Source organism: Musa acuminata, chromosome BXJ3-4 (assembly GCF_036884655.1).
Source record: "Musa acuminata AAA Group cultivar baxijiao chromosome BXJ3-4, Cavendish_Baxijiao_AAA, whole genome shotgun sequence".
NCBI lineage: Eukaryota > Viridiplantae > Streptophyta > Magnoliopsida > Zingiberales > Musaceae > Musa > Musa acuminata.
The window spans coordinates 19,222,951-19,240,870 of record NC_088352.1 but is presented as its reverse complement, the minus strand read 5'-3'; the positions used below and the strand labels follow the sequence as shown (position 1 = coordinate 19,240,870).

At 39.3% G+C, this 17,920-nt stretch overlaps 1 protein-coding gene and 1 pseudogene across 3 annotated transcripts in view; both read left to right on the top strand.

The window, feature by feature from the left end:
• The first annotated feature begins 342 nt into the window (after window positions 1-342).
• Window positions 343-5,358, top strand: LOC103972976 (bystin-like; annotated as a pseudogene).
• A 750-nt stretch (window positions 5,359-6,108) lies between these two features.
• The window catches only part of LOC135634831 (probable allantoinase), a 44,967-nt gene continuing 33,155 nt past the window's right edge, over window positions 6,109-17,920 (top strand). Inside the window, exons 1-9 of one of the 3 annotated variants that reach the window (XM_065145480.1) lie at window positions 6,109-6,279; window positions 6,599-6,692; window positions 6,842-6,962; window positions 7,891-7,964; window positions 9,034-9,167; window positions 9,268-9,304; window positions 9,506-9,591; window positions 10,373-10,432; window positions 17,068-17,216. In XM_065145480.1, the coding sequence (XP_065001552.1) occupies window positions 6,193-6,279; window positions 6,599-6,692; window positions 6,842-6,962; window positions 7,891-7,964; window positions 9,034-9,167; window positions 9,268-9,304; window positions 9,506-9,591; window positions 10,373-10,432; window positions 17,068-17,216 (842 nt within the window). In that variant the 5' untranslated portion in view covers window positions 6,109-6,192. The remainder of the gene's footprint in view (window positions 6,280-6,598; window positions 6,693-6,841; window positions 6,963-7,890; window positions 7,965-9,033; window positions 9,168-9,267; window positions 9,305-9,505; window positions 9,592-10,372; window positions 10,433-17,067; window positions 17,217-17,920) is intronic. The other 2 variants (XM_065145478.1, XM_065145479.1) reach the window with 2 other exon arrangements.

Sequence of the window (17,920 nt, the reverse complement as noted above, 5' to 3'; positions counted from 1 at the left end):
CGGTAATAGGGACGACTTTGATTACGATCATACGTCTCACGCTCTCCAACACATCCGCTCGTCAGGTCTAACGCGACCCAAATCGTGGCCTCAGTCAATCCGTATTATATTTGTTATAACATATTTCTTAGGACTTCCTTTTTCTATGGACCGTCGATAAGGTGATTCGATCTAATTATAATATTTTTATGCTATGTTATAAATATTTTAATACTATAATATAAAAATATGGACCGTTCAAAATTGAACCGAATCGATCTACCCAGACATCTCTACTTCTGCGTGTGCCGCCTAATATGCCCGTGATACGTTGATTGGATTGTGATTTGTGACCTGATGAAATCTAAGCCGTCCATCAGACAGTCGCTATCTCGAGGTTCATCTATTTGCAGACGAACATCCGCCGGAGAACAGCACTAGGGTTTCTTGCTTCAAATCTTTCCTCTCCTCTTCCTCGCGTTGCTGCTTGCCGTCTGTGCTTCGACCTCCGCGGCAATGCCAGAGAAGGAGAGTAATGAGAATTCGGCACCGCCGCCGCCGCAACATCGCGTGGCCACAATCGTCTCCAAGAAACGCGCCCGCCCCCCGAAGCACCACTAGACCGAACACAAGGCAGAATCCTCCCTCTCTAGCCTTTCCTCCATGTTCTCCAATAACAAAGCTGAAGATGCATGCTTTGCCATTTCACAGTTGATTTGATCCCTAAGCTCCGAGATCCTGAAGGAAGCCGTCAACCAGCAGAAGGAAATCCTCCAGGAAGCGGAGGAAGAGAACTTCTCTCCGCCGTTGCCGTCGATCCGTCGGTCGCCTTGAATAACGACGCGGAAGACGTGGATGAATTCGATGGGTTCTCCGAGACCCAGAGTCGGTATGATGGCGGCGAAGTGAGTTATCTTCGTCTTAGTTTTTCGGATTTGATCAGCCGTTGTTTAGAGTTGGAGATCTGTGTTTCCTTTTAGGTGGAGATTGATGAGGAGGACGAGAAGGTTATGGCAGCGTTCATGTCTACCAAGTCAGGACGCAGCTCACACTGGCGGACATCATCATCCAGAGGATCAAAGAGAAGGAAGCGGAGGTCACTTCTGGTCAGTTTAGTCTCCTTTGTTACTTGTGTGATTTTTCCTTGTTCACTTTATAATGTTCAGTGGTGGTTTTGGAATATGTTGAATTTACTGATACCTATCAAAACCCGGAAATTTGAAGTTACTATTTACATAGAAAGAAAGATGCTGTAGTTGCAGTCGGACTTGGAACAAAACAAATATTGATTGCTATGGTGCTCAATTTGTAACTGAAATTTAAAATCCAAGCTTAGTCCATCTTCTTCTTTTATTTTCCCGTGTGATATAGTTTGCTATGGTGCTCAGTTGGCCTCAAATTGACTTGATCAAAGCAAGTTGGCGAGACTCATATGTTGCATACTTTGTCATTTACTTATTTATTCACATGATTTTTTTGCTGCAATCTAGGATGATAAATGGAATTATCATTTGGTTATTCTATAAATTCTTATCTTATTTGCCAGATTGTTACATGTTAATTTTTTCTTCTATTTTGCTAGGTACCTATTGGACATTTCCATGTAGTTAACATTGAAAAACTTAAATATTTCTTTCACTTCAATATCAAATCTTAGAAGATTATAAAACCAAAAGTCAAAATTTAGTCTGCCAACTTTATGCCAGTGCTCTTGGCATGGTATCCTCATCGGCATTTTGTTTTGGTAAAACATTGAAATTGCAGAGGTCTATTGAGTTTGGTACAAAGATATTTTTTTGCTGTGTGCAAATACCAATGTAAGTTGGTTTACTATGGGCCAGAACAGGGATCCTTGTTTGTGGGATGTGCCTTCTATAGCTGGCACAATAGTTACCTTTGTCCCACCATAGGAAAGGTCTGTTATCTGTAAAATTTCATGCTGGGTGGGTATATCTGCATGGATTGAACAAGATGGATGTGAAAAACATGGAGTCAAAGCGTGACACAAGAAGTGTTCCTGATTGACATTGGCAGCAGGGATCTTGGCTATCCTCTCTCTCTCTCTCTCTCTCTCTCTTGGAGTTATGACTTCAATGCTACTTGCTAGATGTTATTAATCATTTTTACTTATCATATATTGACAAAGTGATTTTATCCTAGTGGCATGTAACATTCAGTAGAGTTATTTGCTGTTTCATGTCTCTACAACATCCAATAGATGGATTTATGTCTTGTACCATTTTTGTATCTTGTATCATTTTTATGATTTTTTTTTTCTTATAAATTTAAGATCTGAAATCTTTTCACTGCTTATGTTTTGTCACAGAACAACCTCTCCCTAAATTGGATAGTAGCATCATTGATCTGTATAAGGGGTATGTTTCAATCTTTCTCAATTTTCTTGTTGTTTCATCTTCCTGTACCTTATGTGATATGATGGTTGTATGATGTTTTAACTTTTAGGTTATACAGTGTAGGCAAGCTGCTCAGTAGGTATACCACTGGGAAAACTCCAAAGGCCTTCAAACACATCCCGGCCATAGAATTTTGGGAGGATGTATTGTATCTAACAGAACCAGAAAATTGGTCTCCAAATGCAATGTATCAAGCTACCAAAATATTCTCTTCTAACTTGAGTGTGAAAAAAGCCCAATGATTTTACAATCTTGTTGTGCTCTCACGAATCAGGGAGGATATAAGAAAGAATAAGAGTACATTTTGCTCTGTATCAGGCTCTAAGAAAGTCCGTCTATAAACCAGCTGCCTTCTTCAAGGGTGTTCTGTTATCACTTTGTCAGGTATGCACCTTTGGTTGCACAAATTTGATCAAGTTATATGTAGTCAGCAAATCATGTATGTTTGATTATTGGCAGTCGGGAACATGCACTCTTCAGGAAGCAGTTATCATTGGAAGCATTATTCAAAAAGTATCCTCCCCTTCATTCAACGTATAGTGCAATTAAAGAATCTAGTTGTTGGAGTGGCTTGCAACTTGGTGATTTCCTTGGTTGACAAACCTCTTCTACGGATGCACGAATTCATCATTGTCCACAGTGCAGCTCTCATGAAGCTGGCAGAACTGGATTACTGTGGCACTACTAGGTAAAATTAATCTAATCTTGTTACTCTTAACTCCAATTGAATTATTTTGGGTGGATGAGCAAATATTGGTTCCTTCGCTGTTTTAGTAATTACTTTTATGATTCTGGCATTTATTTGTTTACCATACATGATATATCCAACATCTATTTTTTTGTTTATTCTCTACCCTCTGAATGTATGTTAATATACCTAACCATACACTTTAGTGGTGTTGACAGGATTTAAAATACAAAGTAAGATTGTAAGTTACATGTCATGTCCTTTTGTCCAAATGCAGTTGAACTTGTTTGTTCTTATGAGAAAACTGAACAAAGATTTGCCTTCAAATTTAAAATATCTAACATATTTAATTCCTGTGTTGACTATGATAAATTGGCCAACTTTCAGCATTCTGTTAATGATCTCTTATTCATAATTTAGTTTTTTAAAGTAATATGCAACTGTGATGTCATAGATGAGTATGCTGAGTTTCTTCCTTGCTATTTTCTTGATATTGAATGCTTTGTCTGCAATAAGTATTTTCACAGTATGCCAATTCTTTGTCTGCAATGAGCCTGGTTGATGTATGTCATTAGCCATAGGACAATATAATGGAAAATAATTTTTCTTGTTGCTGCCAAATGCAACCTTGGTACATGGCTTTGTTGAGAACAGTGTCTTTTACCTTTTTAGGTCTATTTACATATTTTGTCTTGTACGCACTCATCTAAGAAGGTCCTATAGATAAAAGTCTCCCTTCAGAATGATGTTGTCATTTCAGAATATCAAAAATTAGGTCCACCTTTCTTCCTCTGATAATTTGATGTGAGAAGGTTTTCATGGACTTGGATTTAATGAACTTCTATGAAAAGAAGGGGTAAGATGTGTGATAATGTTTCTTCTTTGTTAATGAAGTGATTTGTGCTGCTTTGTCTTTTGGTAGATGTAGTTGTGAACATTAGGCATTTAGCTTGAGCTATATGTGCATTGATTTAGTTGCCTATGTATATAAAGGAGGCATGATTATCTACAGTAGAACTTAATGCTGTCTATCAATTTAATTTGTTGCAGTTATTTTATTAATCCTTTTCTCGGCAAGAAATATGCATTACCATATCGAGTGCTGGATGTGGTAGTTGCACATTTCATGAGGTGCCTGGAGGATACAAGAATCATGCCTGTCATATGGCACCAATTAGTTCTTGCATTTGTGCAAAGGTAATAACTCATTCAACCTGTGCTGACAAGTAGAACAATTATGTTTTATAGGACATGCTCTATGATTATGGTTTGTTATTACCATTTATTTAAAGTGCCTTTATGAGTAAGGGCGATACTCAACAGGTACAAAAATGAATTAAACAAGGATCATAAGGATGATCTTCAGCGGTTAATATAAAACCAGAAGCATCACTTGGTATGAAATTAGTACTTGTTGCAGTTTTTAAATGATTTTGAATTGAAGCATCTGCTGATTTCTCCTATTGTGATATTTACTTAGGTCACTCCTGAAATCTGTAGAAAATTGAAGAATAGCTGGAATCATGGGGAGGAGGATGATCCCATGGCCACATATATCCTTGTCAGTGTCGTTTTGATAAAATCTAGTTGGTTGCTTGTACAATATTTCTGATGTCATTGTTTTCCTTCTACTTTCTCATGTATCTTGTTCGAATTATAAGTTTCTTTTCAACTAGTCACTAGTTGGCTTTTATAGAACTTCACCTTTTGGGTCAGCTCTATAATTTACGAGCTGAAAACTATCAGTTAACCTTTTATGTGGTGGAAAATGGTTACACTTTTTCCAGTTGGGTTCTATTTTTATTATCTTTGGTTGTTTAACCTAGACTTGAGATGTATCATCTTTTTGCCCACTGTGTGGCCATTACTACCTTGACTAGCCTTACCTTTACCTTTTTCTGTGATCAACAAACCAACTGAGGAGGACAGATGGGACTTCCCAGAAGTCCCAATGGTCGAAGATTAGGTAATTCCGTCTACTCTTGGCTATAGCTTCAAACTTTGTTCATTGCTCTTCTGATTCATTTTTGCTTTTGCAATGTTACAGATGCCATAACCCCATGGGATCTTCCACTTATATACTTGGAACTGCTGCTGTAGAGCCAGTGTATTGTGGTTATGTGAGAGTTGCAGCTCATTATTTGCCTCGAAGGCTGCTGCGATTGGTGTCCCAATGGATGATTTGGTTGAGTGCTAACATATAAAGGCCTATTATTGTTTATGTGATTCCTGTTACCTATTATTGTTTATGGTTTCATTTAAGGCGTTAATTTTGTCATGGATTAATCTACTGATGATTTAATTAAAATGATGGATTCCTTTCCTGTCACCAAAAGAATTCTCGGATAAAAGGAGGGACTTTTATTATTATTATCGTTATTTTTTTAATCTTATTATTGGCCCTATGCTCACTTAAAAATCATTGGGAGGAAATAATAATAATAATAATAATAATAATGTTTGAGCCTAATTGTTGGCAATTAGCAGACCAGCAGTCACGAATCCGAATGGAGATCTTCTACCGTTCATATGTACCCTCGTGTCTACGTAGCAATACTCTCTACCGTTGAGGCGTACTCATGAATCTACCCGTGCAATGACCTGAGGTCAAGATGGGGCCCGACGCGTGGGAACCACCTTTCTCTCAAGGTTAGCTTGGGAGTTCGTAAACAGGCGAGTAAGAAAAGAAATTTTGGGATGAATATTCCGAGTGACGGCGAGACGGTGGAATCCAACGCCTCTCCACGGCATCTCCACCGAAATATTCGCAATTGTTTATTCTGACATAACAACCCTCGTCTTTTCAGAAAACACGCCATTCGTTCTACCATCAGGTTCGTTGCCTGCGTGTCTCTATCAGGAGCCTCGCATAAAGTATTGGAGTGATAATACCAGCAACCCTCGTGAACAAGTACGGTTTACCTGCAGACTATTTTAAGCCACCGAACCATCCGGTAGACGAAGCGTTATATACCGTCCGATCTGGGAATCGAGACCTACTCGTTTCCGATCTTGACGCTTCGCGAAGTAACACACCCGACTCTTCGAGAATGAACTCAAATTGGGAACAATCGAAAGCGAAAACGGGGCGAGAAGGAAGGAGAGGGGCGAATGGGTGATGTACTGAGATGGAGGGTGCTTCCGATGCTGGTTTTGCTCGCCTCCTCCCTCGTTCTCTACGTCAGAATCCTCCCCAAGGTCCATCTCGCCACCACTCTCCTCCTTCCTTTTCCTTGTTCCAGAATCAAGACAAGCTTGGCATTTTGTCGCAAACAGAGACACTAGGTGTCGCTGCACAACGTCTTTCTTTGCCTTTGGCTAATGTCTTTAAATTGACGTCTATTATTCTCATTTAATGAACTTAGATAGAAGTTCCTTATAAGAGATGGACGTTACTAGGTCTCGATTGTGTTTGTGGTAGAGAGAAACGACCAAATCTGTGCTTCCTTCAAATTTCCGACCATTGATTGATTGGAAAAATCAGCCGTTGAACCTTTTTAGTTTTCCTGTGTTACAGAAGTCAATCAGTGAATGTAGCCTTCTACCCTATGATCACTACTGGATAACCAGCAAGCGCATTGTTACACGTCAGGGTGTCATAAATGGTGCAGGTATGTTCTTTATGAAACAATAGCTTATGTGATTGAAATTTATGAAGCATTGCATTAGCTCCTGATTCGGTTCCCATATGCATGATTATGTGTGAACAGTGAATAGCTGCTATTAACTTCTACTTCTTTCTGAACTTTTCGATGGTCAGTGGAGGTAAGAGACGGGAAAATAGTCTCGGTGGTTGAATCAGACTATCAGAAGGGGTCGTTACTTGGACGAAAGGTTGTGGATTATGGAAATGCAGTCATCATGCCTGGTCTGATTGATGTGTATGCAATCACACCTTTTATCAATTTATTACCTTGCTGATACATGAAAGCATAATTGTAACTTAAATTCTGATGTTTGGAGTCAGAATGCAAACTATTCTATTGTATCAGCAGATAGGTAACATGTAGTTAGATTACCACTGTTATCCTTGCTCTTGTTGGCTTTTCCCTTGGAATTGTCTTTCTGTATTTTTCCTAGGAGCAAAAGTTTGGCATTGCATATAGAAGTGACCAATTATGAATTTGCAATTTGGTAAATGAAAATAGCATAAAGTGCTAAAAGAGTGCTAAGCTCCAAAAGATGTGAATAGTACCTCTGTGTGCCTGTCTTGGTATTAATTATGAACATTTTATGCTGAATCATTTACTCTAATTTGATCTCATACTTCTATATTAGTGACTATCGGCTATTTACTGATCCCTATAATTACAACTATGCACTATGAGCTTTTGCTGTGAACTTTTTTATGCTGGTCAATTGTCAATTTATGTACCAAGTTGACTTTTAGTGATGTACATTTCTCAAGTGTTTTAGGCGAAAACATCTGTTTATGATTGTTTAATACTTTTGAAAAATTAGATTTATGTCCCATCTTGTGATCTTCAGCATGCTCGGAATTTTTAATTTCATGTTGGCCAACAAAGTATAGTACTAATGTTGACTTAAATAGCACTTGGAACTGACATTTTTTTATTAGTGGTTTTGTTACTGAATCATGTGGCGATGAACCATGACTTATGTCAGATCATACATAACATTTGGTGCAAGTTGATTTTGCAAAATATTTGATGCCCTGTTGATTCTTTTATGTATGACCATTTGCTTCTCTCTTGATACCTAGATATGCTTTTATAACTTTATCATTTTATCTAATGAATTTAGGACAACTTTTATAATTAATTTGGTGGATGTGCTTCTGTGCAACAGTCATGCACATCTTGATGAGCCTGGAAGAGTTGAATGGGAAGGATTCTCTTCAGGAACTAAAGCAGCTGCTGCAGGTACATAGCAAAAGTCTCTGTTGATCAAGATTCTATAATATCACATATAGATTGGCAATGACATACTTGAAATTAATGTAGGAGGTTAACTAACATGGAGATTGATGTTGTTGTAAGTATTGGATATAGGTGCACTGGAGTTAACATAAATCTCTGAAATTCTAGTCTATATATTCACAAGAATGCATCCTATGTGCAAAATTACTAATATGGTCACCAACTAAATCTTGTTATAGTCCACTTATTTACCAATAAAAGTATTGTATAACAGAAATACAGCCACAGACAAATATATAAAACCTTCTGCACTGTTTAGGCATAGCTATTTGAACCCATATTCTATGAAACCACCTTCAGGTAAACATCTATTTTGGTTGACTTGATTTTCATTAATTTTAAGCACTAAGAGTTAAACACTGGTACAGTTCATATTCCAGTATATTTTTCAGATTCTATTTGCCAACAAAGAAAAAGCAGAACATAATTAATCAGATGGATCACTGCAATCCAATCAGCCAGTAGGCCTATCATTTTCCTTTTCAATCATTGATATAATTAAATAGTTATACTCCCTAATGGACTTGGCTTGATTTCTAGTTTCTTGACTTCTAAATTCTGTTGTTATCTTGGCCAAGGTTCGCCGTATCGTACCGTACCGGCGTTTCGACCCGGGCTCGGTACCGGTATGGTACGGTATACCGCTCGGTACACCCAGGTGTACCGAGCACTGTACACTGCTACAGTGCTACTGTACACTGCTACAGTGCTCGGTACGGTACGGGGCGGTCCGCGTACCGCTGGCCTGTCGGACCGGTACGTACCGCCCGTACCGGGCGGTACAGTCGGTACGGCAAACCTTGATCTTGGCAAATTGGAGTAAAAGTTAATGATGTTAGACTGATATCTGGTTTCATCTTGACAATAATATCATATTAATTGATTTTACAGTAAGATATATTAACTTACTTGTTCTGATGGTTATACTCTTTTTCATATTATATTAATTTGATTGTGATCCAAAGGTTGACTGACTATATCAAGATTGTTCTCTTGATCCTTTGTGCTGCAGGTGGTGTAACAACACTGGTAGATATGCCTCTAAACAGTTTTCCTTCTACGGTTTCCGAAGAAACATTAAGAATGAAGGTCCAGTTTTTGATGATCTTGGTCTGCATCAATCTAGTATATTGTCAACCTATGACAGTATGACTAGTATTTTGTTCTGCATCAATCTATGTGATCAAAATTTTCTCACTTAGACAGTTCTTCTCTGCTAATTCATCAAATTCTGTACATCAATCAGGTGGAGGCTGCACAGAAGAAAATTTATGTGGATGTTGGTAGGTTTTGAATCATCCATGTAGAAGATTAAATCACAAAAATAATGTCTCAGTATAGCATTTTTCTTACTTTATAATTTCGAAAGAACTATATTTAAGGTTTTATTTGCTTTCTGCTTTGGAATATTTTACTGTTTCAATTGTCATCTCTAAGGCCCTTATGTTTATCATTTGTTTATTTGTTAATTTGTTGACATGTAGGTTTTTGGGGAGGTTTAGTTCCACATAATGCCTTCAATACAAGTATGTTGGAGGGTCTCCTACATGCAGGTGCACTTGGTCTGAAGGTATCCAACAATGCTGCCACTTAAACGGTTTTTGGATTGATACTTGATGATGCAGCTTCCAAGGGCGTTTTACCAGCTACTCTGTTTCATATCCTTCATTAATTGATGATGACAGGTTATGAATTAGAAGAGCTAGAGTTGTTTATTTGGGACCACCTTAAATGAAATACTATACCATAATAGTTATGAATATGATTTATGAGAAGTTTCCTAGTTCTCCCTTCTCCTACTCTTCTTAACCATCTTGAAATTATACTTGAATATATTAGCAAATTAATTCACACAAGCCCAAAAGCAGGCCTAAAGTTATCTGGCTGTTTAGTTTGTCAGATAATAATTCACATGAATGCATAATAATTTCAGAGACATGATTGCCGAATACAAAGAATTTACACTAGTATTTTTCTTACAAGAAATTATTGCACTAATTGTAGATTTAGCAAGAAAAAGTGTGTTGCAATTCAGTAGCAAGGCAAGATGTATTTTGACTGTCTTAGAAATTGTTAACAAAGTCAGTATTATTCTTCATTCCTATTCAATGTTGGCAATTGATGATAAAGAAGAATAGTGGTTATGCTATTGAAATTGTACTCAATTAAGAGACCATATAAATGATGGCATCTAATCAGCAATTTAGTATGAACTAAAATTCTGCAAGTATTTTGGTGTAATTTAGAGTTTAGTCATTGCTAGTGGTAGAAATAAAATACTTGAAAATGAGTTTGAAATAGAATCGGACATCAAAATTCTGACTTTTCGTTTTTCTTTTTGCTCTGTGGAGTCTTTTATGTGCCCTTCAGGAATAAATGACTTCCCAATGACAAGTTCAACACATATCAAGGTTTGATTCATAACCTTCTCTCTTTAAAAGTCATCCACTATAGTTATTTCATATCTTAAGAATTTCGATGTGCTTGCATTTTTAAATTACTTGGATAGTTGGTAACTTGATATGCTTCTGCTGATAATTTGACTAACCATTTAATAGCCATCTAAAACAATGTAAATTTAGTGCTTATTTATCTCTCAAATAAATCAATTATTAAATTTCTATGAAAACTTGAAATTTTTTTCCTGTATTCTAATGTTTTATAATTTATGCGTTAGTTTGCTCATACATTCTGACTTGGTTATTCAGTTCTAACTAACGTGGTTAACTACTTGTTTCCAGAACCTAGATTGATTGTTTTTGAATCACTTTTCTGCTTTTGGTCATAACTTCTTGACTCTGTTAGTGGAATTACTGATTAACATTAACAATTTTTATGGGTAGGAGATCCAACTGGTCATTCTCATTCATAATGTAGATTTATGGAACATTATCATGACAGATGACTTTTACATAAATTAAGTTCAGGTTAGAAAAAATAATGTGCTTCTTAGTTTCAGTATTAGTATTCGTGCATCAAATTGTTGCTAGAGTTGGTTCTTTTTGCTGTAGGTGTGTACCTTGAGGCTCTTTAAAAAACCTGCAAGCTTGAGCCATAAATCTACCTGGATTGCTTTAATGTTTGGTTCGATAAAAATAAATCTATAGGATACTATGAGCACAATTCAAGTCAAATGCATGGATCTCAAAGCCTTTTAACTCTTTTCGTATGATTTTTTATTTGAATTGGACACCTCTTCTCTTACGGCCATATCCATTGTTTATCATTGTGGAAAAGTGCCTAAGATGGAACATATAAAAACTTTGGCCGAGGTGTCACGGACTTAGCTGGTTTTTCCTAAGTCGTGCGGCACCTATGCATGTCCGTCCGTAAAGGTCAGCTTTCCCGAAACCTCCCATGGTCTCTTAGAACCTACAAAAGAGAAAACTGGTTAGAGAAAGCACCTCACTCGGGATCCACAAGCAAACCTTTCAGGAAACACTTCATAGACAATGCAAATTATAAACAGACTTTTCAAGCTTTGAACGGTTGCACAACAAACGGTTAAAATAGTCCACTACAGACCGAAAATCTCTCACAAGTGTCCATACGACACAACCTTTATTTACAAGCCTAAGAAGACTACCAAACCCAATTAAAATGGGACTGTTAAGCCTTTGATCGTCTCTCTACATGCTGTGCAAAGCATGAACAAATCAAAAGACACGGACATACATAAGTATTACATTAAATATCCTGTTTAGAACTTTGTTCGTGACATTCTCCCCCACTTATTCCTTCGACGTCCTCGTCGAAGCTTTTGCCAACACTGCAACTCTTCGCCTTTGCTGAGTCTTCAATCTTTTGCTCCAGCTGCAATGCGCCTTTTGGCTCTTAGCTGCTCTCCGCTGCTGTTTTTGAGTAGTCGAACTTTTGATCTGCTATGCTGCTTCAACTCGCCAATGACTCTGACTCTAGTGTGGGGTTGGCTGAGTTGTGCTGATCTCTGTTGGTTCCTGCGGATCCATTAGATGAAGGAAAAGACCATCCTTACTATACGTCAGTCTCTCAAATGCTTCATGCTGCTTGAACTGGGTGGATGCTTGTTGGAGCTTTAACGAGCATCGCCTCGCAAACTTCTAAAGTTTTGGGTTATTCCTCCACAAAATTTGTCCATCGACTCTTTTTTTACTTAGTTGTCACTTCTAAATAGATTCGCATCACTTCCGCTTTCGATTGGCATTCTGTTGAGAAATGAAGCGAATAATCTACTCTCAGTAGCACTGATCACCATTGGTGAGGATTTGACAACTATTGTCTTCCATTATCTTCGAAGGGTCTTTGAACCTGTGCAGAGCTCCTTTGCTGGATAGATAAGAGAATTGGGGTACTCGGTTTCGCCCATTCTCTTAAGAGTTGAGAAGACAATTGTTACTTGACTTCGCACGCCTCCATAAGGGTTGTACTTCATGCATCGAGCTGGTTACTGACCTTCGCTTGCTCTTTGCTCACACTTCTGAAGCACACGAAGTGTTTGCACTCCTTGCATTGAGTTAGCTACTGTGATTCACCTTCTCAATGCCATCGAACTTCTGGAACGCAGGAAGTTTTTACCCCAACTTGAAGTAAAAGTCTCTAATAGTTATGGTCGCCTCTGGGATTGTACCGTCTTCTCCATCAACCCTGCCGCCTACTCCACTGAGTAGCAAAGGTACAGCAACACGTACTGCCTGCTTCGTTCCTTAGTCGTGCACTCTTGTATGACCCGAAGTTCTTCACTTTCAGCTATTTTGATGAGAAGCTCATTGACATCGGTCTTACTAAGTTCCTTGGTCTCTACCCTTCAGCCTTGTCTTGGTACTTGGAGTTTGCCTCTGCATGTTCCACCTTCTCGGCCCCTTTCACGACCAAGCGCTCTCCCTCCATGAGAGCAAGAGATCAATGACATTTACGGAAGTCTCGCCTCTGTAGTACCATGGCGCTGCCATGCCCATGGCGCTGCCATGCCCATGGCCCTACTATCCGTCGCCTCGCATTTGCATCCATTTTCTTTATGATCAGTAGATATGTCTCTATGGTACTCCTCCGAGTCCACCTACATTCTAACTGATGCTTGATTTTGGGTAGTTAAGTCCCTCTGGGCTCATCGTCGCTTCCTCGCCTCTTTCGACCCCCTACTTCAACACTTCTATGTTCTCTAAGCAGTTCCCTTTGGTCGATGGAGAGACAGACTACAACTCCCATGCATGGCCTCTGTCATCATGTTGTAGGGTTTGCATCGATTCTGTTCTCCTTAGCTTCCTTAGTAGCAACGTTTGCTTACTCGACCTTGTCCTTTGACTTGTCAAGCTCCCTTAAGCGAATATAGGCTCTGGAGCAGTCCAACTCTCCAGCTGCTTTGATGATACCTCTGTATGATCAAGTCCCTCCCATGGGACTCACTGGTACTTGCATTCGAACTTTTCACTTGATGGTACACAGCCCCCATATACTGATGACTAAGGCTTTCATCCGATGCACGCACGGAAGACCCGCCTCTATGGTACCATGGCCTTCACTCGAATCTATAGCCCTTCTTGCCGTCGTGTTGTTCACCGAAGTGGAGCTCCCAGTAGCTCCCGATCATACCTCCATATGATATAGTCTCTCACGGGATTATGTCGTGTGTATCGTATTGCCACGAACTGTTCCACCACGATCCGTTGCACCTTGTCGCCTCCTGGTGACATCTTCATTGCATTCTGATCCTTATGGGATGAACTCAAATTGTGATCCCTCCATGTGTGGCCTCTACCAATACATCGCAAGGTCTCTTCCACCTTCGATTTTATTCGCTCCTTTGGTAATCGACCTTCATCTACCCGCTCTTGGGTCACACTTAGATGAAGCACCGCTCTAGGACAGTCCGTTGCCTAGTAGCTCCCGAAGTCCATCAACTTCGCTGAAAATGGTGCACCATCGTCTGGATCCTAGGCCTCTGCCCCCACCAGCATAATTTTCGTTGCGCACCGCTTCCTTCATGGCAACTTTAATGGCAACACTATGGCATATTCTTCAAGAGCACTCACCTCCGCGTCTTTTGCCCCGTGCCAAGGCCTTCTGAACCCAACTTCGCCTCCGCAATTTGAGTCGCCTTAGTTCCTCCATCAAATGCTTCTCCGAGATAAGATGCATGTGCCCAGAAGCTCCCTTCGTCTTTGGCACCATGCACGATAAGTCCGCTCTATCAGAATGAAGGACCCATGGAACAACATAGTCCTGCTCTTGCCTCTGCAAGAGTTCATGTCCTTGACCTCTATCCAAGGAAAGCTCTGTGCCTCTGCTCCATGTTCCATCTTCTATGCCGGCTCACTTCATGCGGCTTAGGTACTTTGCCTAGTTACACCTAAGTTGCTCCGCTCCTCGTTTTTGCATTGAGTTGATGGTGGCCCTCGTGCTCATCATTCCACGGGTCAGCCCTCCCTTGAGTCTGATCTCCATATCGACTCCAAGTGTGCCTTCGTTTGTGTTGCTGCTTTGGGTCGCTCCCCCACTTGATCTCGTAATGCATCCACTAATGCATTCTCTCAAGCGAAAACATGCGACGACTCCTCGCCGCTCGCTCGGTCCATTTAGCTTCATAGAGTTGTTGTTTTTGAGGTATTACTCAACATGTGCGGTCTATTGCACGTGATTCTCCCTCTAGAGAGCTGGGACTTATCCATCCTAGATATCTATCCCGTTGGAGCAACATCTCTCTTCGTTTCCTTCTCTCTGAAAGTTTCGTAGACCACCGTCCCCTTGGACTACTTCGATTTGCTGAACAAACTATGTATTGTTCTGCCTCCTGCAAACGCACTTGCTAGATTGCGACTCCATGTCAATACAGCCCCCGCTGCACCACTCAAGGCCTAGCAACATGCTGAACTCGCTGCACACTTCAGCCTCCTACGGACGTATCCTTTTCATGTCGAAGAGAAAGTTCCAATGCTCCATGGCGCCGAGTTTCGATCGCCTTGGGATGGCCGCGAACATTCCATCGTCCACATACAAGCCCTTGCATGAGTACCGAATTCTTCGAGTTAGCAATTCCCCTCACCTTTATGAGCTTTGCACAACTCTTTCGGTCATTGTGCAACTCATTCCACCATGTATGGTCTCATCCTTTACCAAGCGTCTCGCTTGCCTTGAGCACCATCAAGTGTAGTTGTCAACGTTGAGCCGTAGCTCGAACTCAGCCATCCCAACCTTTGTGCGCTACGCATTCTTCCAAGCTTGCTTGTTCTCGTGGTGCCTCTTGCGCGAAGGGTTGGCCATTCCTCTGAATGTCAATCTTAGATGCTCGCTATTCCGAGCGACTCCTTTTCCCTAGGACAGTCAGTACACGCAACCCCGTTAGGTCAGCCATTTGCATGCCAAGTGTTTTTATGAGTGCTTGTCTCGCTCTGATACCATCTGTCATGGACTTAACTGGTTTTGCCTAAGTCGTGCGGCACCTATACGTGTCCGTCCGCAAAGGTCAGCTTCCCCAAAACCTCCCATGGTTCCTTAGGACCTACAAAAGAGAAAACGTGTTAGAGAAAGCGCCTCACTCGGGATTCACAAGCAAATCTTTCAGGAAACACTTCATAGACAATGCAAATTGCAAACAGACTTTATAAGTTCTAAACGGTTATACAACAAAGGGTCAAAATGGTCCACTACAGACCGAATATCTCTCACAAGTGTCCACATGACACAACCTTTATTTACAAGCCTAAGAAGGCCACCAAACCCAACTAAAATAGGGTTGTTAAGCCTTCGATCGTCCCTCTACATGCTGTGCAAAGCATGAACAAACTAAAAGACACGGACATACATAAGTATTACATTAAATATCCTGTTTAGAACTTTGTCCGTGATACAGGGTCAGTATGAGCTTCTTAGGAAGAGACATGGTAGCTCAACTAAGATTTGGGAGGCAAGCCATGAAAAGGAGGGGCTTATGTTAGACATGTTAACTGGTCATGTACCTGAAACAAGAAAGATGTGATGAAGAACTAATTGTGCAAACCTTTCTAAAGTAGCCTTTATCAAGTTAATTAAATATATAGTTATCTTTTTAGGCACACACATTTCCAATTGTCAAATTTGTTAATGTTCTTCTCTTCTAACATGGCAGAAAAACCAAATAATGGAGGAGGTCTTGTTTATGTTAGGTATGGATGGTGATGTTGAAGGACAAAGTTTGAAAGTTCATAGATATGAAATATTAAAAAGGAATGGAGTGTGTGAATAAAAGGTACCTTCAAACACTGTATACTTTGCTGTATCAAGATTCAGTAGCAATGTACTTGGAACTGACCCATCAAGTGAAAGAGAAATTTATCAGATACTTAGTAGGTGCATTCTACTAAAAAGAAGGTTGATATTCTTGTAAGAAGCCTTCAGTATCTAGGACTTATATAATTCTTTTAGAATTGTATCTTAATAAGACATATCAACTATGTAGGACTTTTGCTTTGACCAGTTACAGGATATAACTCTCCTACCGTGATTTTTTTCCAATTTGAGGAGAAAAGGACTCTCAAAGAAGAAAAAGAGAGATGAAAACAAGAATGAAGTAAACCATCACTAGATTAATTGCATAAAAAACAGTCTCCAGGAGTAACATCAAGGCTACACAGGTATTTATATTCAGAATTGTAGGAGATAAGCTGATATCATCATTCCACAAACTTATATTAATAATGAACTCTATAACAATCAAAATATGTTTCTAATAGGTAAAAATTGCCTATCTGTGTGATATAATTAATCTAAACACTAAATAATCTTAAGATCTCAGATGCCCAAGAATAGCTATTATGATTAAGGATGAAAATTCTGTCTGAAAATAATATTAAATAAAAATTCGTAATCTACTACCATTCTAAGTATAAATCAATCAAAATTCATCTAAAATCAGCCCTTCTTAATCCTCCTCGAAATCATTGTCAATGGATGTTGTTCTCTAAAATCAACCATATGAATGCAAAAACCAAAGGAAAATATTTATTTTATTTTGAGATTTTAACTTGTTAAGCTGACACCCATCTGTTTATTTTGCTATGTTTTCTCATTTTTAATTTTTTCGTTACTTCTGTAGGAGGGTTTATATGTCTTGGCCAAGTTCAAGAGACCCTTGCTTGTGCATGCAGAGGTAGTTTTGGATTCCAAAAACAATGAAGGACTTCTTGATGATGATCCCAGTTATCGGTCCTATGCAACATACCTTAAGTCCAGGCCACCATCATGGTAACCTACAGCATGCTTTTGTTTTGTAGAGGACACCATTTGCATTTAGAGCTGAATGCTGAAAAGAATATCATTAGCATTCTGAAGAGTTCACTAGTGTAAACTATAACCGTGAACTGTGTAACAGGTCTTGATCAATGCATCTAGAAATTGAATGTTAAATGTTTTGATTATGTTATGATCTTCTGAAATGATATGGTCTGCCTCTGCCACATCCTCCTTTTCATTGTTTATGAAAAAGTGTTTTGTGGTCCTTGTCCATTATTTTTCCAAAGTCTGTATTCTTTACCTACCTCTTTATCTCCCTCCCTCCCTCCGACTTTCTATCTGATTCTGGAAAGGTGATGGAGAGGACTTATTAATCATTGAAGAACCTTCTTCAGGGGCAAGAAACATATATATTGTTGGGAGAAAATTACATGATAATTTGTTTCTTTTGTTGAACATCATTTACTTTTGTCAATATCGTATGTTGATTTGTAAAACTTCATAACATGGTCTTGATGTCATGTCCACATCATTATATACCCAGTGGCCCATCTCATAGTACAGAATAAAAGTTGGTTAATACAAGCTCACATTAACTTAATCATCTTATATTAGAACCTTTATAGTGCAACAAACCTCCCCCTCGCCTCACCACACCATGCATGCCCCTTTTTCTCTATCTAGGTGTGTATGTATATGTATGTGTTTACTTTGGT